This window comes from Ictalurus punctatus, chromosome 13 (assembly GCF_001660625.3).
Source record: "Ictalurus punctatus breed USDA103 chromosome 13, Coco_2.0, whole genome shotgun sequence".
NCBI classification, from domain to species: Eukaryota; Metazoa; Chordata; class Actinopteri; order Siluriformes; family Ictaluridae; genus Ictalurus; species Ictalurus punctatus.
The window spans coordinates 7,376,370-7,391,867 of NC_030428.2; the positions used below are offsets into that span (position 1 = coordinate 7,376,370).

General features: G+C 42.9%; 1 protein-coding gene across 8 annotated transcripts in view; it reads left to right on the forward strand.

The window, feature by feature from the left end:
* The window catches only part of plce1 (phospholipase C, epsilon 1), a 103,980-nt gene that overhangs the window by 69,075 nt on the left and 19,407 nt on the right, over positions 1-15,498 (forward strand). For 5 of the 8 annotated variants that reach the window (XM_047159582.2, XM_047159584.2, XM_047159583.2 and 2 more), the window contains 18 exons: positions 1,481-1,656; positions 2,536-2,562; positions 3,609-4,248; positions 5,575-5,745; positions 5,832-5,949; positions 7,261-7,435; positions 8,638-8,760; positions 8,910-9,046; positions 9,909-10,147; positions 10,533-10,594; positions 10,803-10,968; positions 11,311-11,418; positions 11,530-11,646; positions 11,786-11,944; positions 13,081-13,210; positions 13,453-13,494; positions 14,165-14,274; positions 14,375-14,492. In XM_047159582.2, the coding sequence (XP_047015538.1) occupies positions 1,481-1,656; positions 2,536-2,562; positions 3,609-4,248; positions 5,575-5,745; positions 5,832-5,949; positions 7,261-7,435; positions 8,638-8,760; positions 8,910-9,046; positions 9,909-10,147; positions 10,533-10,594; positions 10,803-10,968; positions 11,311-11,418; positions 11,530-11,646; positions 11,786-11,944; positions 13,081-13,210; positions 13,453-13,494; positions 14,165-14,274; positions 14,375-14,492 (2,818 nt within the window). The remainder of the gene's footprint in view (positions 1-1,480; positions 1,657-2,535; positions 2,563-3,608; positions 4,249-5,574; positions 5,746-5,831; positions 5,950-7,260; positions 7,436-8,637; positions 8,761-8,909; positions 9,047-9,908; positions 10,148-10,532; positions 10,595-10,802; positions 10,969-11,310; positions 11,419-11,529; positions 11,647-11,785; positions 11,945-13,080; positions 13,211-13,452; positions 13,495-14,164; positions 14,275-14,374; positions 14,493-15,498) is intronic. The other 3 variants (XM_047159586.2, XM_047159585.2, XM_053685192.1) reach the window with 3 other exon arrangements.

Consider the following 15,498-nt stretch of genomic DNA (forward strand, 5'->3'; position numbering starts at 1 on the left):
GGAAGTCTAATCATCCTTCAGTGTGTTTGAGCCATTATCAGCGGGGGCTTAGCCATAGGGGCGGCTTGGGCAGAGCCAGATAATCATAGGGTTTCCAGGGTCGTGGGTTTTTAATGTGCTTTTATCGCAAATAGTCCGAATTAAATCTGATAAGTTACCACAAAAAAGGCAAAGTGTAAGTGCAGACTATGTGTCTATGATGTACAGAACCATTCCTATTGCAAGGATAATGTCCGTGCATCAGAAATCCCTGGGCACCACGGTTTGCCATTCCCAATCAACACATTTTTTAGCTAGTTTCAGGTCTTTTATGTGGTTTTTGAGATTGGTTGGGATGGAAATGTTGCTCTCCTGTGTGCATCTGGCACAATGTGACATTTGCGATAAGAAACATACCTGTTGAGCTATGGTACAGTTGAGGTCATGTTTACATTTGCAGAATCTGCAAAATGTTAATAATAATAAATCATATCATAAAAAATTCATTTTGGTTTTTATTTAGTACCGTCCTTAATAAATTATTTCACATTACAGGTGTTTACACAAAGTCCACAAGACACAAGGATAATAACTGAATTTACACAAATGAAACCGTTCAAAAGTTTACACACGCTTGATTATCACCTGGATGACCAACGACTGTGTTTATGTTCTGTGAGAGTTCTTCATGAGTCCCCTGTTTGTCCTGAGCAGTTAAACCGCCCACTGTTCTTCAGAGAAATCCTCCAGGTTCTGCACATTCTTTCCATATTTGACCCTTTTCCAACAGTGACCATATGATGTTTAGATCCATCTTTTCACACTGAGGACAACTGAGGGACTCGTACACGACTCGTACACCTCAGTGTGAAAAGATGGATCTCTGCATCATATATCCGCTGTTGGAAAGGGGTGAAATATGCAGAAGATTCTGGAAAAGTAAAGAATGTGCAGGACCTGGAGGATTTCTCTGAAGAACAGTGGGTGGTTTAACTGCTCAGGACAAACAGGGGACTCATGAAGAACTCTCACAGAACATAAACTGATCATCCAGGTAACGACACACGGTATTAAGAATCAAGCGTGTGTAAACCTTTAAACTGGTTTGTTTGTGTAAATTCAGTTATTATTATGTTTATATCTAAACATCTCTAATATGAAATGGCTCATTCAGGGCAGAACTAAATACAAAACAGAATGCAATTTTATGATCCCTCGTATTATTATTTTTTTTTAAAAATGAACATTTTGCAGATTCCGCAAGGCGTATGTAAACTTATGAGCACAACTTTACGTCTAAAGCTGCTCAAAACGAGCTGCTAGACTCTATGCTGAATGAATGCGTGAACTGCCCGTCACTCTAAATATTCACTAGATAGTAGTCGGAAGCATAAGTGTGATAGCCTCTAGGCTTAATCGTTCTGAGGCTATGTTGTTGCTAATGTCGTCCAAAATCGAACGCCAAATCGACGTCACACCACTGACTTCTCTCTGTTCCCAGTTTGTGTCGGATTACAATGGGCAGCAGCACTTCCTGCAGAGAGCGGGAGCTGATGGGCTGCACAACTCGGAGAAGGAGGCCACCGTCAGCAACATCCTGCAAACCATCCGCAGCTGCAATCGCAGCCTGGAGGCCGACGAGCCAGAGGACGCCTTCAGAGACAGGAGCAAGAACCAGTGAGTGTCTGCTTTATTGCTGTCAGTTCAAAAGCCAGTGGCAGTACAGACTACACATAGGCACCTAGTGTCTTCCCAGTAAACTGTGGCACCAAAAAAGGACATTTGTTTAGGTTCAAACTGTCCGTTCACGCCATGTGGTTTGTGCGTTCACGCCGTTATGACTGGATGCTTGACATTTACCGTGTCGAACCGTTTGCTGACCCAGAACTGATAGGAGACGCACAATTGGATCGTTTCATTCAGTTATGACTCATACAGAAATAATGTGCAATATCATCGCATTTCACGATGTCCAAAAATAACAATGATAGAATTATTCTCGTCAGCTACTAAACAGGAAATGTATCATTTTACAGGATGTGTATTTCTTACCGTTATTCTTAGTAGACTGTTAGTATTAGAAGAGGGTATCTTATTCTCCAGCCGAGTGCTTGTTCTCTGTGAGTCCTCAGGACTTGGTGCGTGCATGTTATTAATGTGGTGTCAGAATGGGTCTCTGGCTGGATTTTGTCATTCCTTGTGTTTGTTGCCTCGTTCCTGATGTTTTGAAATCTCAGGAGAGGGTCTTAATCTTCAGGTGTTGGTCTGAACCGAGCTTCGTCTTGCTCTTCTGTAAACTGTGCTTGATGTCTCTTGGCGATTCTTTCTAAAGAACAGTTTATCCTCCCTTGCGGACAAAAAAAAAAGAAAAGAAAAAAGATGATGTTTTGGGTTCAAGTTTACTGCCATTATACTTTCATCCAAGTGGAAATGAAGAGCGAGATCCATTTGTTTTGAGGTGCAAGGTGATCATGCACTATTGTTTATTTCTCTCTTCCTCTTCCTTCTGTTTTTTTCTTTTTTTTTCTTTCCTTGCTGTTTGTTGCTGTCTGTAAGGAGAGCGTCTGATTCAGGCCGTGTCCTGTAAGTCGTTGTGCTTGTGAGTGTTTTCAAAGAGTGCTGTGGCTTTTTTGGTAGGCCGTGACATGATCCTGCCGTAATGTGTGCAAACGCATGCTACTCTGCTAACCTTTGTTGTGTTGAAGTCTTGCACGGAGTTGTTATGTGTTTCCTTAGAGTAAAGACTCATTGACTTTTGCAGCAGAAAACGGCAGTGACAGCTAGGGCTGTAAACCTCACGTGTCCACACAATATGACATGGTTTTTAACCAGTTGATCAGTTGACTTTTTCAATCATACAAGTTGAGGTCATAAGTTTACATACAGTTCTTCAGAAAAATCCTCCAGGTCCTGCATATTCTTTACTTTTTCAGCATCTTCTGCATATTTGACACCATTTCCAGCAGCTGCTATATGATGTTGAGATCCATCTTTTACACACTGAGGACAACTGAGGGACTCGTACACGACTATTACATAAGGTGCCTACTATATAGTCGCTGTTGGAAAGGGGCCAATAATGCAGAAGATGCTGGAAAAGTAAAGAATGTGCAGAAAAATTAAATCTTTAAACAAAATAATAACAATTTACACCGATCATCCTGTTCAGAAGTGAACCCCCCCGTCCCCGTCGTTACCTGGATCATCCAGGTAACGACACACAATATTAATAATCAAGCGTGTTTAAACTTTTAAACTGGATCATTTTGTGTAAATTCAGTTATTATTATTGGGACTATATGTAAACATCTGCTATGTGAAATAGTTTATTCAGGGCAGAACTAAATAAAAAAACAAAATTTTATTTTTCAGCTCACTTTTTAAAAATGATGAACATTTTGCAGATTCTGCAAGGCGTATGTAGACTCATGACCTCAACTGTAAAGGATTTATGTTTGCTGCTTCAGTCCATTTTAACGGCTGTCTTTTAAATCAATGTATGATGATCAAAATCATCATATCGTAAGACCTCTATTGACAGTGGTTGATTTAAAAAAAAAAAATGTCTGGTTACTTATTTGAGGTGCTTCTTGTCTTTTTTTTTATTTAATTTTTTTCCTCCCATGTAGATTTCTAGTCGGGGACCTTTCTGATTCTGAAGGAGATTTGACCGAGCAGCCACGAGAGTCGGACTTGCAGAGCCCGGAGGAACCTGAAGGCGCTTTCAGTCATGGCACAGAAGTGGTCCCCTGGTACATCCTCTCACTATCTGCTGATATGCATCGCTTCCTGCTGCAGGGTGCCACCGTCATTCACTACGAGCAGGAGAGCCATCTCACAGCCCGCTGCCTGCTGCGCCTGCAGCCTGACAACTGCACCCTGACATGGATCAAACCCCCGAGCAGCCGGAGCAGGGGCGTCGTACCCGATTCTCTACTCCAGGGTCAGGTGGCTGTGTGTGGACTCGCCGAAGGAATCCTCGACTTGAGCGCCGTCAAGGCCGTGTTCATGGGCCATCCGGGGGTCGATATCAATGTAGTCCGTCTTCAGCACAAGCTGTGTGGTCTGAGTGCTGAGGAGAACGGAGTCACGCTGCTCTACGGGCTACACACCACCGACAACAGGCTGCTGCACTTTGTGGCGCCATGGCACACCGCATCCGTGCTGTACGAGGGCCTGCGGGAGCTGATTAGTGGCATCAGGAAGATGAAGAGGTTCCCAGACCAGAGGTTGCAGTGGCTACGTAGGCAGTATGTCAGCCTCTATCAGGTATGTTACCAACAGGAGCACTTTTGAAGTGAGGCTTTCTCATTGCTCACAAAGTCGTACTATGTTTAAAAGGAAGTAGGTAGTCAAAACTGTTCTTGGGTGACGGTTAAAAAGTGTCCATTTTTAATTGTACTCAATTAATTAAAATGTAAACGATTGAACTTATGGTCCGTTTATAAGATTAGGGACATATTGTAAATTATTAACCTTGTTTAATGAATTTGTTCCTTATCAAATTTGAACAAAATTCAAGCACAGTGCTTCAGTGTCTGTTTGGATTTGTATGGATTTCTCAATATTTCGGTTTTCTTTTACTAAATAAACTATTAATCTGACCAGCAGCTGGGAGTAATAGCCAGTCCTTGTGCAAAGATAATGGTTGTGGTATAAATCCAGCTTGGCGTACACTACATAGCCTATATACACCAGATCATCACACCCATATGTGCTTTTTTGAACATCCCATTTCAGATTTAGTCCGCCCCCCTTTGCTGTTATAATAACCTCCACTCTTCTGGGAAGACTTTTTACTAGATTTTGGCACGTGGCTGTGGGGATTTGTGGTCATTCAGCTACAAGAGCATTAATGAGGTCAGACACTGATGTTGGGTAAGGAGGTTTGGGGTGCAGTCGGCGTTCCCAAAGGTGTTCAGTGGGGTTGAGGTCAGGGCTCTGTGCAGGCCACTTGAGTTCTTCAAGTCCAACTTTGGCAAACCATTTCTTCATGGAGCTCCCTTTGTATGTACGCAGTGGCATCGTCATGCCAGACCAGGTTTGGGTCTCTTAGTTCCAGTGAAGGAAAATTGCAACGCTACAGCAAACAAAGACATTCTATACAATTTTGTGCATCACAAGAACCACATATGGATGTGATGCTCAGGTGTCCACATATTTTTGGCCATATAGTGTGAATATTAATAAATAAAGCTAAAATGCAAAAGGACTGCAGTTGTGTCCAAATTTTTACATTGAGTATTTTTTTAATAGAATTTCATAGGTAAAGAATAAATCTTTTGAATATCGTATTGAAACAAAACACAGTGAGTATCTATCTAAATATAGAAACCATTTCCACCTCTGCTGATAGATGTGTCGTTTTAGAAAACACAGTATAAGGGAGTCAAATTTTTTGGCGCTTGTCCACTATATATTTGTGTGCTTTTACTTGTGTTTTTTTTTGTTTTTGTTTTTGTTTGTTTTTTAAGAGCAAGGAGAAAAAAAGGAAAAGTTCCGTGTATACCATGGAGAAACTTGAGAAACCGTGAATTAGCCAAAGTACAGATTGCGTGTTTATTTCCTAATCTCGTTCTCTGTTTCTCCTTCTAGGAGGATGGTAGATTTGAAGGACCGACGCTGGCTCAGGCCATTGAGCTGTTCGGGGGTCGACGCTGGAACATGGGTTCAGGCAGTAGAAGCACGGAGAAGACCACCACTCAGAAGAACAGCCCACTGGGCATCAGCTCCAATGTCAAGAAGAAGAAGAAAGCGCTCGTGAGGGTAAGCTGTAACAGTGCATCCTCCTTGTTTATGTAGCTGCGTTGAGTTCAGCAGAGTGGCTCTAATCTTTTATTCGCCGTGCTCAGGGGGACAGCGGGGACGGAACCGATGACGAGATGGTCTCACGCAAGACAAAAAGCTGCAAGGAAGGTCTGAGCAGGAGGTCTTCAGATCCGGTAGACAGCGTGGAGCAGGAGGAGAATGGTGAGGAAAAGTAGGCTTTTTTTTTTTTAAGCTGTCCTTAAACGCATCAGCTTTATTGTTTCTATCGAGGTCGTGTTGGAAAACCTGTCCGACGACGCTGCGGCTGAATTCAGGCAAAAATGATGAAAAATCAAGTTTTGACTAAAATGTTTTTCTGCTTGCAACATACTTGGACACATCTTTTTAAAATACGTAAATACACACGTTAATAAGTAAATGCATAACATCAATATAATGAAATCAGATACAGGTCAAAAGCTTCAGTTAGTATTCACATCAAAAAAGTGCGATCTGAGTGACTTGTTGTGGTGCGGTTGTTGGTACCAGATGGGCTGGTTTGAGTATTTCAGAAACTGCTGATCTCGTGGGATTTTCACACGCAACACTGACTACGTTTACACGGACAGCAGTAATCTAATCACTGACCTTATTCTGAGTAAGACAATATTGTGATTAAGGTGTTTACATGAGTCGCTTTTAGAATACTCCTGTCATGTTCCCGTATGTTAAATGTTATAGAACATAGATCGATAACGGCACACGTCATTACGTCCCCACGTCACGCCGTGGGCATCGGTTCACTGAAGCTGGACATTTTATATTTTAGTTCTTGCATGTTAAATTAATTGCAAATTAAATCGCTGTATAGGAGTTGCTGTCAGACAGCCAGGGTGTCGATGTCAGTGGAGAGGAAACATATCTTTACAATGCAGTTTTCTCTAGGAAGCCAGATTTTCAAATGCTAAAAATGTACTTGTGTTTGAGACGGACGCGAAAGAGAAATGTATTTCAGTTCAGAAAAAAATAGCACTCTATGAAGTTGCTTTTTTATATATTAACATTAACTGCATATGAAATATACTACTCTATAAATATAATTTTCTGTGCAATATATATATATATATATATATATATATATATATATATATATATATATATATATATATATATATATATATATATATATATATATACTTTTTTGTCAACTCATCTTCATTTAAATCTTTCAACGGTGTACTGGCGCTTTAATTCAGCACGAGCAGCACGGCAAAAAAAAAGACTTGACGCTGAAACTCCCGCTTCACTGCTGCAGCGTCCGGTGTAAAATTTTAGCGGAGTTTACAAACTGCAGTTTTGTCGTCATTCTACAGAAGAGACGACGTCTTTACACACAGCACAAAATCTATGTGTTTTCCCGCCCGCCTTTGATTGACGGGATATAATCGGCCCTGATCATCGGCTGTTTTTAAACTATCGGCCGGTACATCGGTGCATCTCTAACGATAATGTTGGTCTTGTCCATGTCTGTAGACGACTCCAGCTCTTTTGGAACCCCTGGATCTTCCTTCTCATCTAGCACCAAAACCCAGTCCCCTGGAAGCTCCTCCTTCTCCTCCCCCTTTTGCTCATCTTCTATAAACAGCTCCACCCCCATCCGGCCACATTCCTCCCCCGTGCTCCCCTGCACCTCCAAAGGCCAACCCGGGTAAGTGAGCTCAGCTGAGCGTATAAGTCATGCCTCATAAGTCATTAAGCTGATTTACTCAAATAAACCTGTTTCGAAATGGATCAGTAGTACACACTTAAAACAGCTCAGTGTATGCTGGGTTTTTTTTATTTTATTATGTTTTTATATGCATATTCACTATTCAGTAATGACTAGAAGACATTTACATGGGCGTAACTTTATTTCGTCAAGTGAATCGATACACTGTGTGCTACGTCTATACTGATTTAAATTGCCCGTTATATCCACACACATCCCAATATCATGAGCAGGCCACGTCCACGTTAAACCGGATACGGAAACTGCGTTTTCATTCTACACTGGCATTTTTGAAACGTTTTTCCAAAAAAGCTGCCCGTCCACGTCTGAAAATGCTTACATCCCTGTACGTAAGAAGCTTCGGCCGGCGTCCTTTCCGTCAGGCATTTTTATTTAACATGCAAGCCGAAGGTTGTATAAAGTGACGTCAATCTTTAACAACGCTATCAAGCTGGATTGCAGGCGCAACAGCTGTAGTACATCGTCCACCATCTTGTTTATTTTGAACTGTCCACGTTTAGTTGAATGGGTCACATGACTAAAAATACATTATTGGGGTTTTATTATTATTTTTTTTAATATCTCCGTTTTAGTCCACACTTCAGTTTTATGTTTAAACTGAGGAAATGTACCATTTTAAGAAATAAATAAGGTGACTATGAATTTGATGGCTGCAACACGTCTCAAAAAAGTTGGGATGGGGACAACAAAAGGCTGGAAAAGGAAGTGTTGCTAAAAAGAAACAGCTGGAGGAACATTTTGCAACTAATTAGGTTAATTGGCAACAGAAAGACTCTCCCCCTCTAAAATACCCTGGTATATATATGTGTGTGTATATGTATATATGTGTGTGTGTATATGTATGTGTTTGTTTTTGTTTTTTATTTATGTATATATATAATAAAAAATCATGTTACTGACCTGTTGCTAATTAACCTCCAGCTGTTTCTTTTTGAGATGTGTTGCGGCCATCAAATTCGAAATTCCTCTTAAAATGTTACATTTCCTCAGTTTAAACTTTTGATTTGTTTTCTAGGTTCTATTGTGAAGAGCATATGGGTTTATGAGATTTGCAAATCATTGCAGGGTTTTATTGCATTGCGTATTATTTGCGCTCAGTGGTTCAGTGTTTCTGTCCTCAGGGCATGGAGCAGCAGAAGTTGGCACGGGCGGGGAAAAGGCTGCTTCCGTGGTTTCCAGAACCTCATGATCTCGGATAGCATCATGAGCTTCGTCGAGTTTGTGGAGCTCTTCAAGTCGTTCAGGTGTTGCACCTTTCCTGCCTCTGATTTCCCCCATGATCTGAAGTGTGCGAGAACGTTGGCTGAGCGATCCCCATCTTCTGAGTTGTTACAGTAACTTTAAATGGACTATAAGGATGTGAATTTTTCTCTTGTACATGTGTGTTTTGCAGTATCCGGAGTCGGAAGGATATAAAGGAACTGTTTGACACGTATGCTGTGCCCTGCACCCGCTCAGGCCCTGATTCGGTGCCTCTGTACACCACGCTGAGAATCGACGACAAAATAACAGGGCTTCAGCCCGACCTAGGTTTGTGTATATGTATAGATTTGCGCCCTATAATGTTTTTTTTTTTTTTTTTGTTGTTGCAATTATTACTTCACAGTACACAGAAAAGAAACACTCATCAGTAAGAGTGCATTTACGTTGCTTTATTTGCAGACGCTTTCATTCAAAGCGAATTAATCATGAGGAAAAGTGCAAGTGTACAGCTGAATATTAAACTTTTTCGGCTGCTAGTGTAGAAAACTAACTGCACTACGCTCAAATATCCATCAATAACAATTCAACTCAATTTGTATCGCACCTCTAACAGTCAGTCTGTACAAGCGTTTGTTTTCGGGTTTTTTTTTTTGTGATCTTTGCGAGCAAAAACGCTCTATTTTGCCGCGGCTTTTGAAAAAATTTTGCGATGCAACTTGCTGAGTTTTTTGTGCTTCTTTTTGTGGGAAAACTACTTGCATTGGCGAAATCGCAGTTGCACGAAATAGTTTTTCACTGTGTTTGTTGGTAAACGAGGCCTTTTAGCTGTACTCGTGACCCGAAGAGGGCTTTGACTGAATGCAATTGCAATTTTTCAAATTTACCGCCGATTTTCCGGAGACTTGGGCGTCACTCGACGCGTCTTGGCCCAAATCCGTGCAAAATCCGTGATAATTTAGAAAAATTTCAAGCTCCTGCGGACGTTGTGGAGTTTCCCCGATTTTGCGTTTTCTGCGCTCGCAGAATCGCAAAATCATAGAGGGACCGAGCAATAGATATTCTCACCAAGCAGCTTTACAGAAATCCGTACGTACCCCTAATTCGAGCTCTAATTCCTCCGCATTTTCGGATCGTTATATTGTTACTTCCTTTACTCTGACACTGATTAAAGCACCACCCACTCCTGCAGACCTGCTGACCCGCAACGGCTCCGACCTCGGCCTGTTCATCCGCACCCGCCAGCAGATGTCCGAAAACCAGAAGCAGATTTCCGACGCCATCGCCGCTGCTAGCATCGTGAGCAACGGTACAGGCGTCGAACACTCTTCCCTGGGTGTGCTGGGCCTCGCCATCCCACAGCTCAATGACTTCCTGGTCAACTGCCAGCGCGAGCACCTGACCTACGACGAGATCCTGACCATCATCCAGGTGAGCGCTAGTACTGTTTCCCAGCTGACCTTTTAAAAGCTCGTAATCATGGTGAACTTATCAAAGTCTTTAATGCATCGCAGGTGCTTGATGGATAGAAATATCAACGCTTTAAACCATGTAGTGTGTAGATTAGATTTTGAATAAACGCACGCCTGCAAAATTCTGAACTTTAGAGCTGGAACTGTCTGTGCTGGCTAAAATACTGCTACTTAGTACTACTCAATGCTCCATCATCGTGTTCTATTGCCTTTCTCTTCACAGAGGAGAGTCATTGATTGGCAGTTAGAGACTGATCTATCTCTGCTTTAGAAATCGCTAGAGAACATCACACACCTAAACACTGATGTAATTACAAGTGTAATTTCTTTCCGTTTAACTCTAGAAATTCGAGCCTTCCTCGAGCATGCGCCAGATGGGCTGGATGTCCTTTGAGGGCTTTGCCAGGTTTGTGTCTTGTTCTCTGACTCACTTAAAAAAATAAATAAATAAATAAATAAAATAATCCAGCACACGTTGCAGACAGATTCACATTCCCATACCAGAAACGGAAATAACCTAATGATTAAACCTCGCACAAACCAAACACCAGTAAATCGGTCACGCTGTTAAAGAAACAAAAGCCGAGTAACGGGGAGACGTCTTATTTCTTAAGGTTCCTCATGGACAAGGACAACTTTGCCTCCAAAAACGAAGAGTCTCAAGTGAACTCGGACGAGCTGCAGTACCCGCTTTCATACTACTACATCGAATCATCCCACAACACGTACCTCACCGGCCACCAGCTGAAAGGAGAGTCCTCGGTGGAGCTGTACAGTCAGGTCAGAGCTGCGGACCATTTCCGATTGATCAGATCAGCTTATTTACATGACCGCGTGCTTCAAATATGATTCATGTATCCTGTGATTTTGTTTTTGGAACAGAACTTTCTGGTAACATCCAGAGTATTTTATATTACGTGTTGCGTCGATTTGAAACTATTACACCCGTATGAATGTCATGTGCATGTCGTTAGGAGACGACACATAGTTAGGAGAACTACATATAGTGTCGTTGTCATGAAAACGGTGATTGTGAGCCATATGGTTATTATTCTAAATCTTTCCGGAACAGCTTTTATTATTGCACAGCTCTCGGTTAAAGTAACCGCTCCTTCTTTGCAGGTGCTGTTGCAGGGATGCAGGAGTGTCGAGCTAGACTGCTGGGATGGCGATGATGGCATGCCGGTTATTTACCATGGGCACACGCTAACCACTAAAATCCCCTTCAAGGTCTGTTTGTAGGAAAGAAGAAAAAAAAGTGACCATTTAAAAAATCTGTTAATACTCCAGTTTCTTATAGTTCTCAGTGTCTTTTTGATAGTCCTCTCTTTGCTTCCAAAGGACGTGGTGGAAGCCATCAATCGCTCTGCTTTCGTGAACTCCGAGATGCCCGTGATCCTCTCCATCGAGAACCACTGCTCTCTGCCTCAGCAGCGCAAAATGGCCGACATCTTCAAGGTGCGTCATCTCGCTGTGCTCGGTCCCTGAAACATTCTTAACTGTTACAACTGTGTGAAATCTAAAAAATATATATATAAATAACTTTCTCACATAGCGACTTCATGTACTCGTTTTTTGGGGGGTTTTTGGCTTGAAGGTGGTGTTCGGAGACAAGCTGGTAACCAAGTTTCTCTTTGAGAGTGATTTCTCTGATGACCCACTGCTCCCCTCACCTTGGCAGCTAAGGGGCAAGATCTTACTCAAGAACAAGAAGCTAAAGGCACATCAGGCCCCTGTGGACATCCTAAAACAAAAGGTGGGTAGATATTACACTGTTCAAAGCATGACGGTAGTTACACACCGATCAGCCATAACATTATAACCACTGTCGGGTGAATAACATTTGATTGTCTCGTTACGATGGGATATATTAGGCAGCAAGTGGAAAGTCAGTTCTCGAAGAAACCAACTCTAAGGGTCTAATTCCGTTGACTAGACTACTGGGTAAGAGGTTTTGTGGGGTGTTCCCGGTAGGCAGCGGTTGAAGGACAACCGGTACTCCGGCGATAGGGTCACTGATGTGCACTAGCCTGTCTGCTCCGACCCCACGGAAGAGCTACTGTAACACAAATTGCTGAAAAAATGCACAGCGCATCGCAGGTTGCAGTGTATGGGGTTACGTAGCCCATGCTGACCCCTGTCCACCGCTGAAAGTACCTACAATGGGCACGTAAGCATCAGAACTGGACCATGGAGCAATTGTGTCTTTCAGCAGGATAATGCGCCCGGCAATGCTAAAAAAAAAAAAAAAAATGTTCAGGAACAAGTTTGAGGAACATGACAGAGAGTTCAAGGTGTTGACTTGGCCTCCGCATTTCCCAGATCTCCATCCAATCGAGCGTCTGTGGGATGTACCGGACAAACGAGTCCGATCCATAAAGGGCCCACCTCATAAAAAAACTTACGGGACTTAAAGAATCTGCTGTTAACGTCTTGGTGCCAGATACCACAACACACCTTCAGAGATCTTATGGAGTCGATGCTCGATGAGTCAGAGCTGTTTTGGTAGCACAAGGAGGACCACAATATTAGGCGGGTGGTTGCAAACCTGATATCGTTTTCGACAGCTTTGTCTTCTTCCACTAATATATCTTCAACCTTCTCAGGTTTCACCAGAACAATGTGGAAATGTTAAACAATGAGTAGCTTTCTTTAAACGCAGTCCGTCTTCACTGATGCAGTCTTACAATCAACGCTCATCATTTATTGAGAAATCCCACCCTCTACTTTTACAGACGTGAACCGAACAAGCGGTAACGTGATTTGGCGATTTGTAACATGCTCACGACCTCGGCGTATATGCATGCGCCGGAGGATAGACGAGAGCGGTAAGGTGGAACGATGGAATGATGTAGGAGTTTTGTTTTCTCTCCTCCGTTTTCATTTGTTCAGGCACTTCAGCTAGCACACATGCAAGCGCAAGCCAATAACTGCACCGTCGCCGCTGGTTCTCTTGGCAACAACGAAGAGGAAGAAGAGGAGGAAGACGAGTACGACTACGACTATGAGTCACTGTCTGATGGTAGGCTTGGTTTTGCACCTTACTCAAGCAGAATTGGATTTGACAGGATGTTGGGTCTGTTTAGAATTTACTAAAGCGTTTCCTTTTTTTCTCCCCCAAGTCCTTTCCCATGTTAAACACTAAGTTACATAGAACAGCATCTTTATTCCGAAGCATGTGGATTTACTCATCTTATTGATCTTCCTTCCTGCCTTCCATTCTCTCCTCTGCCCTTTTTTCTTTTCATCTCTCCCCTCTTGTAGCTGATGTCCTCAATGCTTCCACTGCCTCTTATAGCCAGGAAGGTAAACCGTGATTGATTGTGTGTGTGTGCGTGCGTGTGCATGTGCGTGCATCTCGGTTTTTAAATGTACTCCGTCTTCTGCTTTGCTCTGTATGAGGCCTTGATTTGCGCAGGTGAAGGTATCTAGGAACTGAGCGGGACTGATAAAAAGAAGCAGCGCATTGTCTGTGTGTTTGGTTTAATGGCTGGAGCAGTGTTGTGACTTCTCTAAAACGGCTGGTGTGGTGTGTAAACATCAAGCTGCCCCCCCTCCCTCCCTTCCCCTTCCCATTCCCCATCCCCTCTGTCCACACTCTTTTGAAAACGATGTGACCTTGCTAGCGGCACAGGCTCATCGGAGAATAAAAACAAAGCCATCTGGTTTCTCAGGCCCCTCCGTGCTCCTTCTCTGAAAGAGACGAGGGATTCTTTCCTTTCACGTTGCCCGTTCCCATCCGGCACACCCCAGGGACCCAATCCAGCATGCCATCGAATCGCAATGAAATAACTTCTCGAGCGAAGCTTTTCGAACGTGGGTTCTTTTGTATCGGCCTCGCCGGTGTTATCGCTTCAAAGCCTAATTTGAAAAAGAAATCCGTGCTTCCGCTTCCTGTGTCTCTGTATGAGCGGCTGTACGAGGGCCTAAAACCACGCAAACGTGCCGCGTTATGTTCTCGCACCTTCCTGCACAGATAACATCCTGGATGACAAGCCGGAGGGGAAGTCGTCGACCGAGAAGCTTCAGTACGAGTCCAACGACGAGATGCCAAAGAGGATTAAGAAAGCAGGGAGTAAAGGAAAGGTAGGCTTGAGCTTGTGCCGCTCTGTGATTCTGCACTCTCTTTAGCACGTCTGTACACGAGGGTTGACGTACGGCCTGCTTCTTTACTGCGATTGTGCAGATGTTTGACATGGAGCTGGGGGAGGAGTTCTACCTGCCGCAGAACGAGAAAGAAAGTAGGCAGATCGCACAGGAGCTCTCGGACCTCGTCATCTACTGCCAAGCAATCAAGTTCCCGGGTAGGTGTAGCGTCCTCGACGTGAACGTAACACCCTGCTCGTATCCGCTCATAATTTATAGCTGCAATGTAGGAAAAATCCATTTGCTAACCCTTTCGATTTCTCGAAATGATCTATGCGTCTTAAATTATGAACAAAACTCATCTGCAACACTAGAAGTTCCTAAAAGCATCATAACATTTAAGATTAGTCTCCGCTTCCGAAGCTCCACCCACAGCCCCCGGAGCGTTTCATACGTTTTGTACGCCTTTCTGGCCACAAGCTTCGGAATCTTAGGCGTGTTTGTCTGCATGCTTCAGACAGGAACAGAAAGTTTTGAACACTGTGAACTTTTCTGGGAGAGTTACAGTTACCAGACTGAAAAAAATAAATGCTACTGGCATCGTGTCTTTGATTAAAACTTTTCAAAAAATTTTGTTCCAAATAAATTTTGTTCGCTTGTTTCGGTTTTTTAGGAAACTCAGCCCAGAGCAGAACGTGTTGATGATAAACACAATAAAGCTGCCATTCTCTAGCGTTCGCTTGCTATATTGTTATGGCAGCAGGCAACGATGATTTCAAGTGCACCTATTATGGTTTTTCAGATATTACCTTTCATGTAGTGTGTTATATACGTAGCTGTTTGTGAACGTGAACGTAAACGTCTGCAAAGGTTCAAAAATCAAAGCGCACGGCAAACAGAGTTATTGACTCCCAAAAGAAGGAATCGATTCTGAACAGCTGAAACGAGTCGTTAGTAATTCCTTGCTTCCTGTACTAACCTATGTAGGTTTGTAACAAAAAGCCCCGCCTCAGGTCTTCATCGGCTGCTCACTGACAGCGGTAGACCAATCACAACAGACTGGGAAATCTGACCAATCAGAGCAGAGTATGCTCTCTGAAAGTAGTAGTTTAGAATGAATCCTTTAGAACGAATCATTGAACGAGTCGTTTGTGACACTGGGGGGAAAATTCTGAGCACATTAAAGTGTTTTTTGACCTCGGATGCGTGTAAATCTATCGTAAG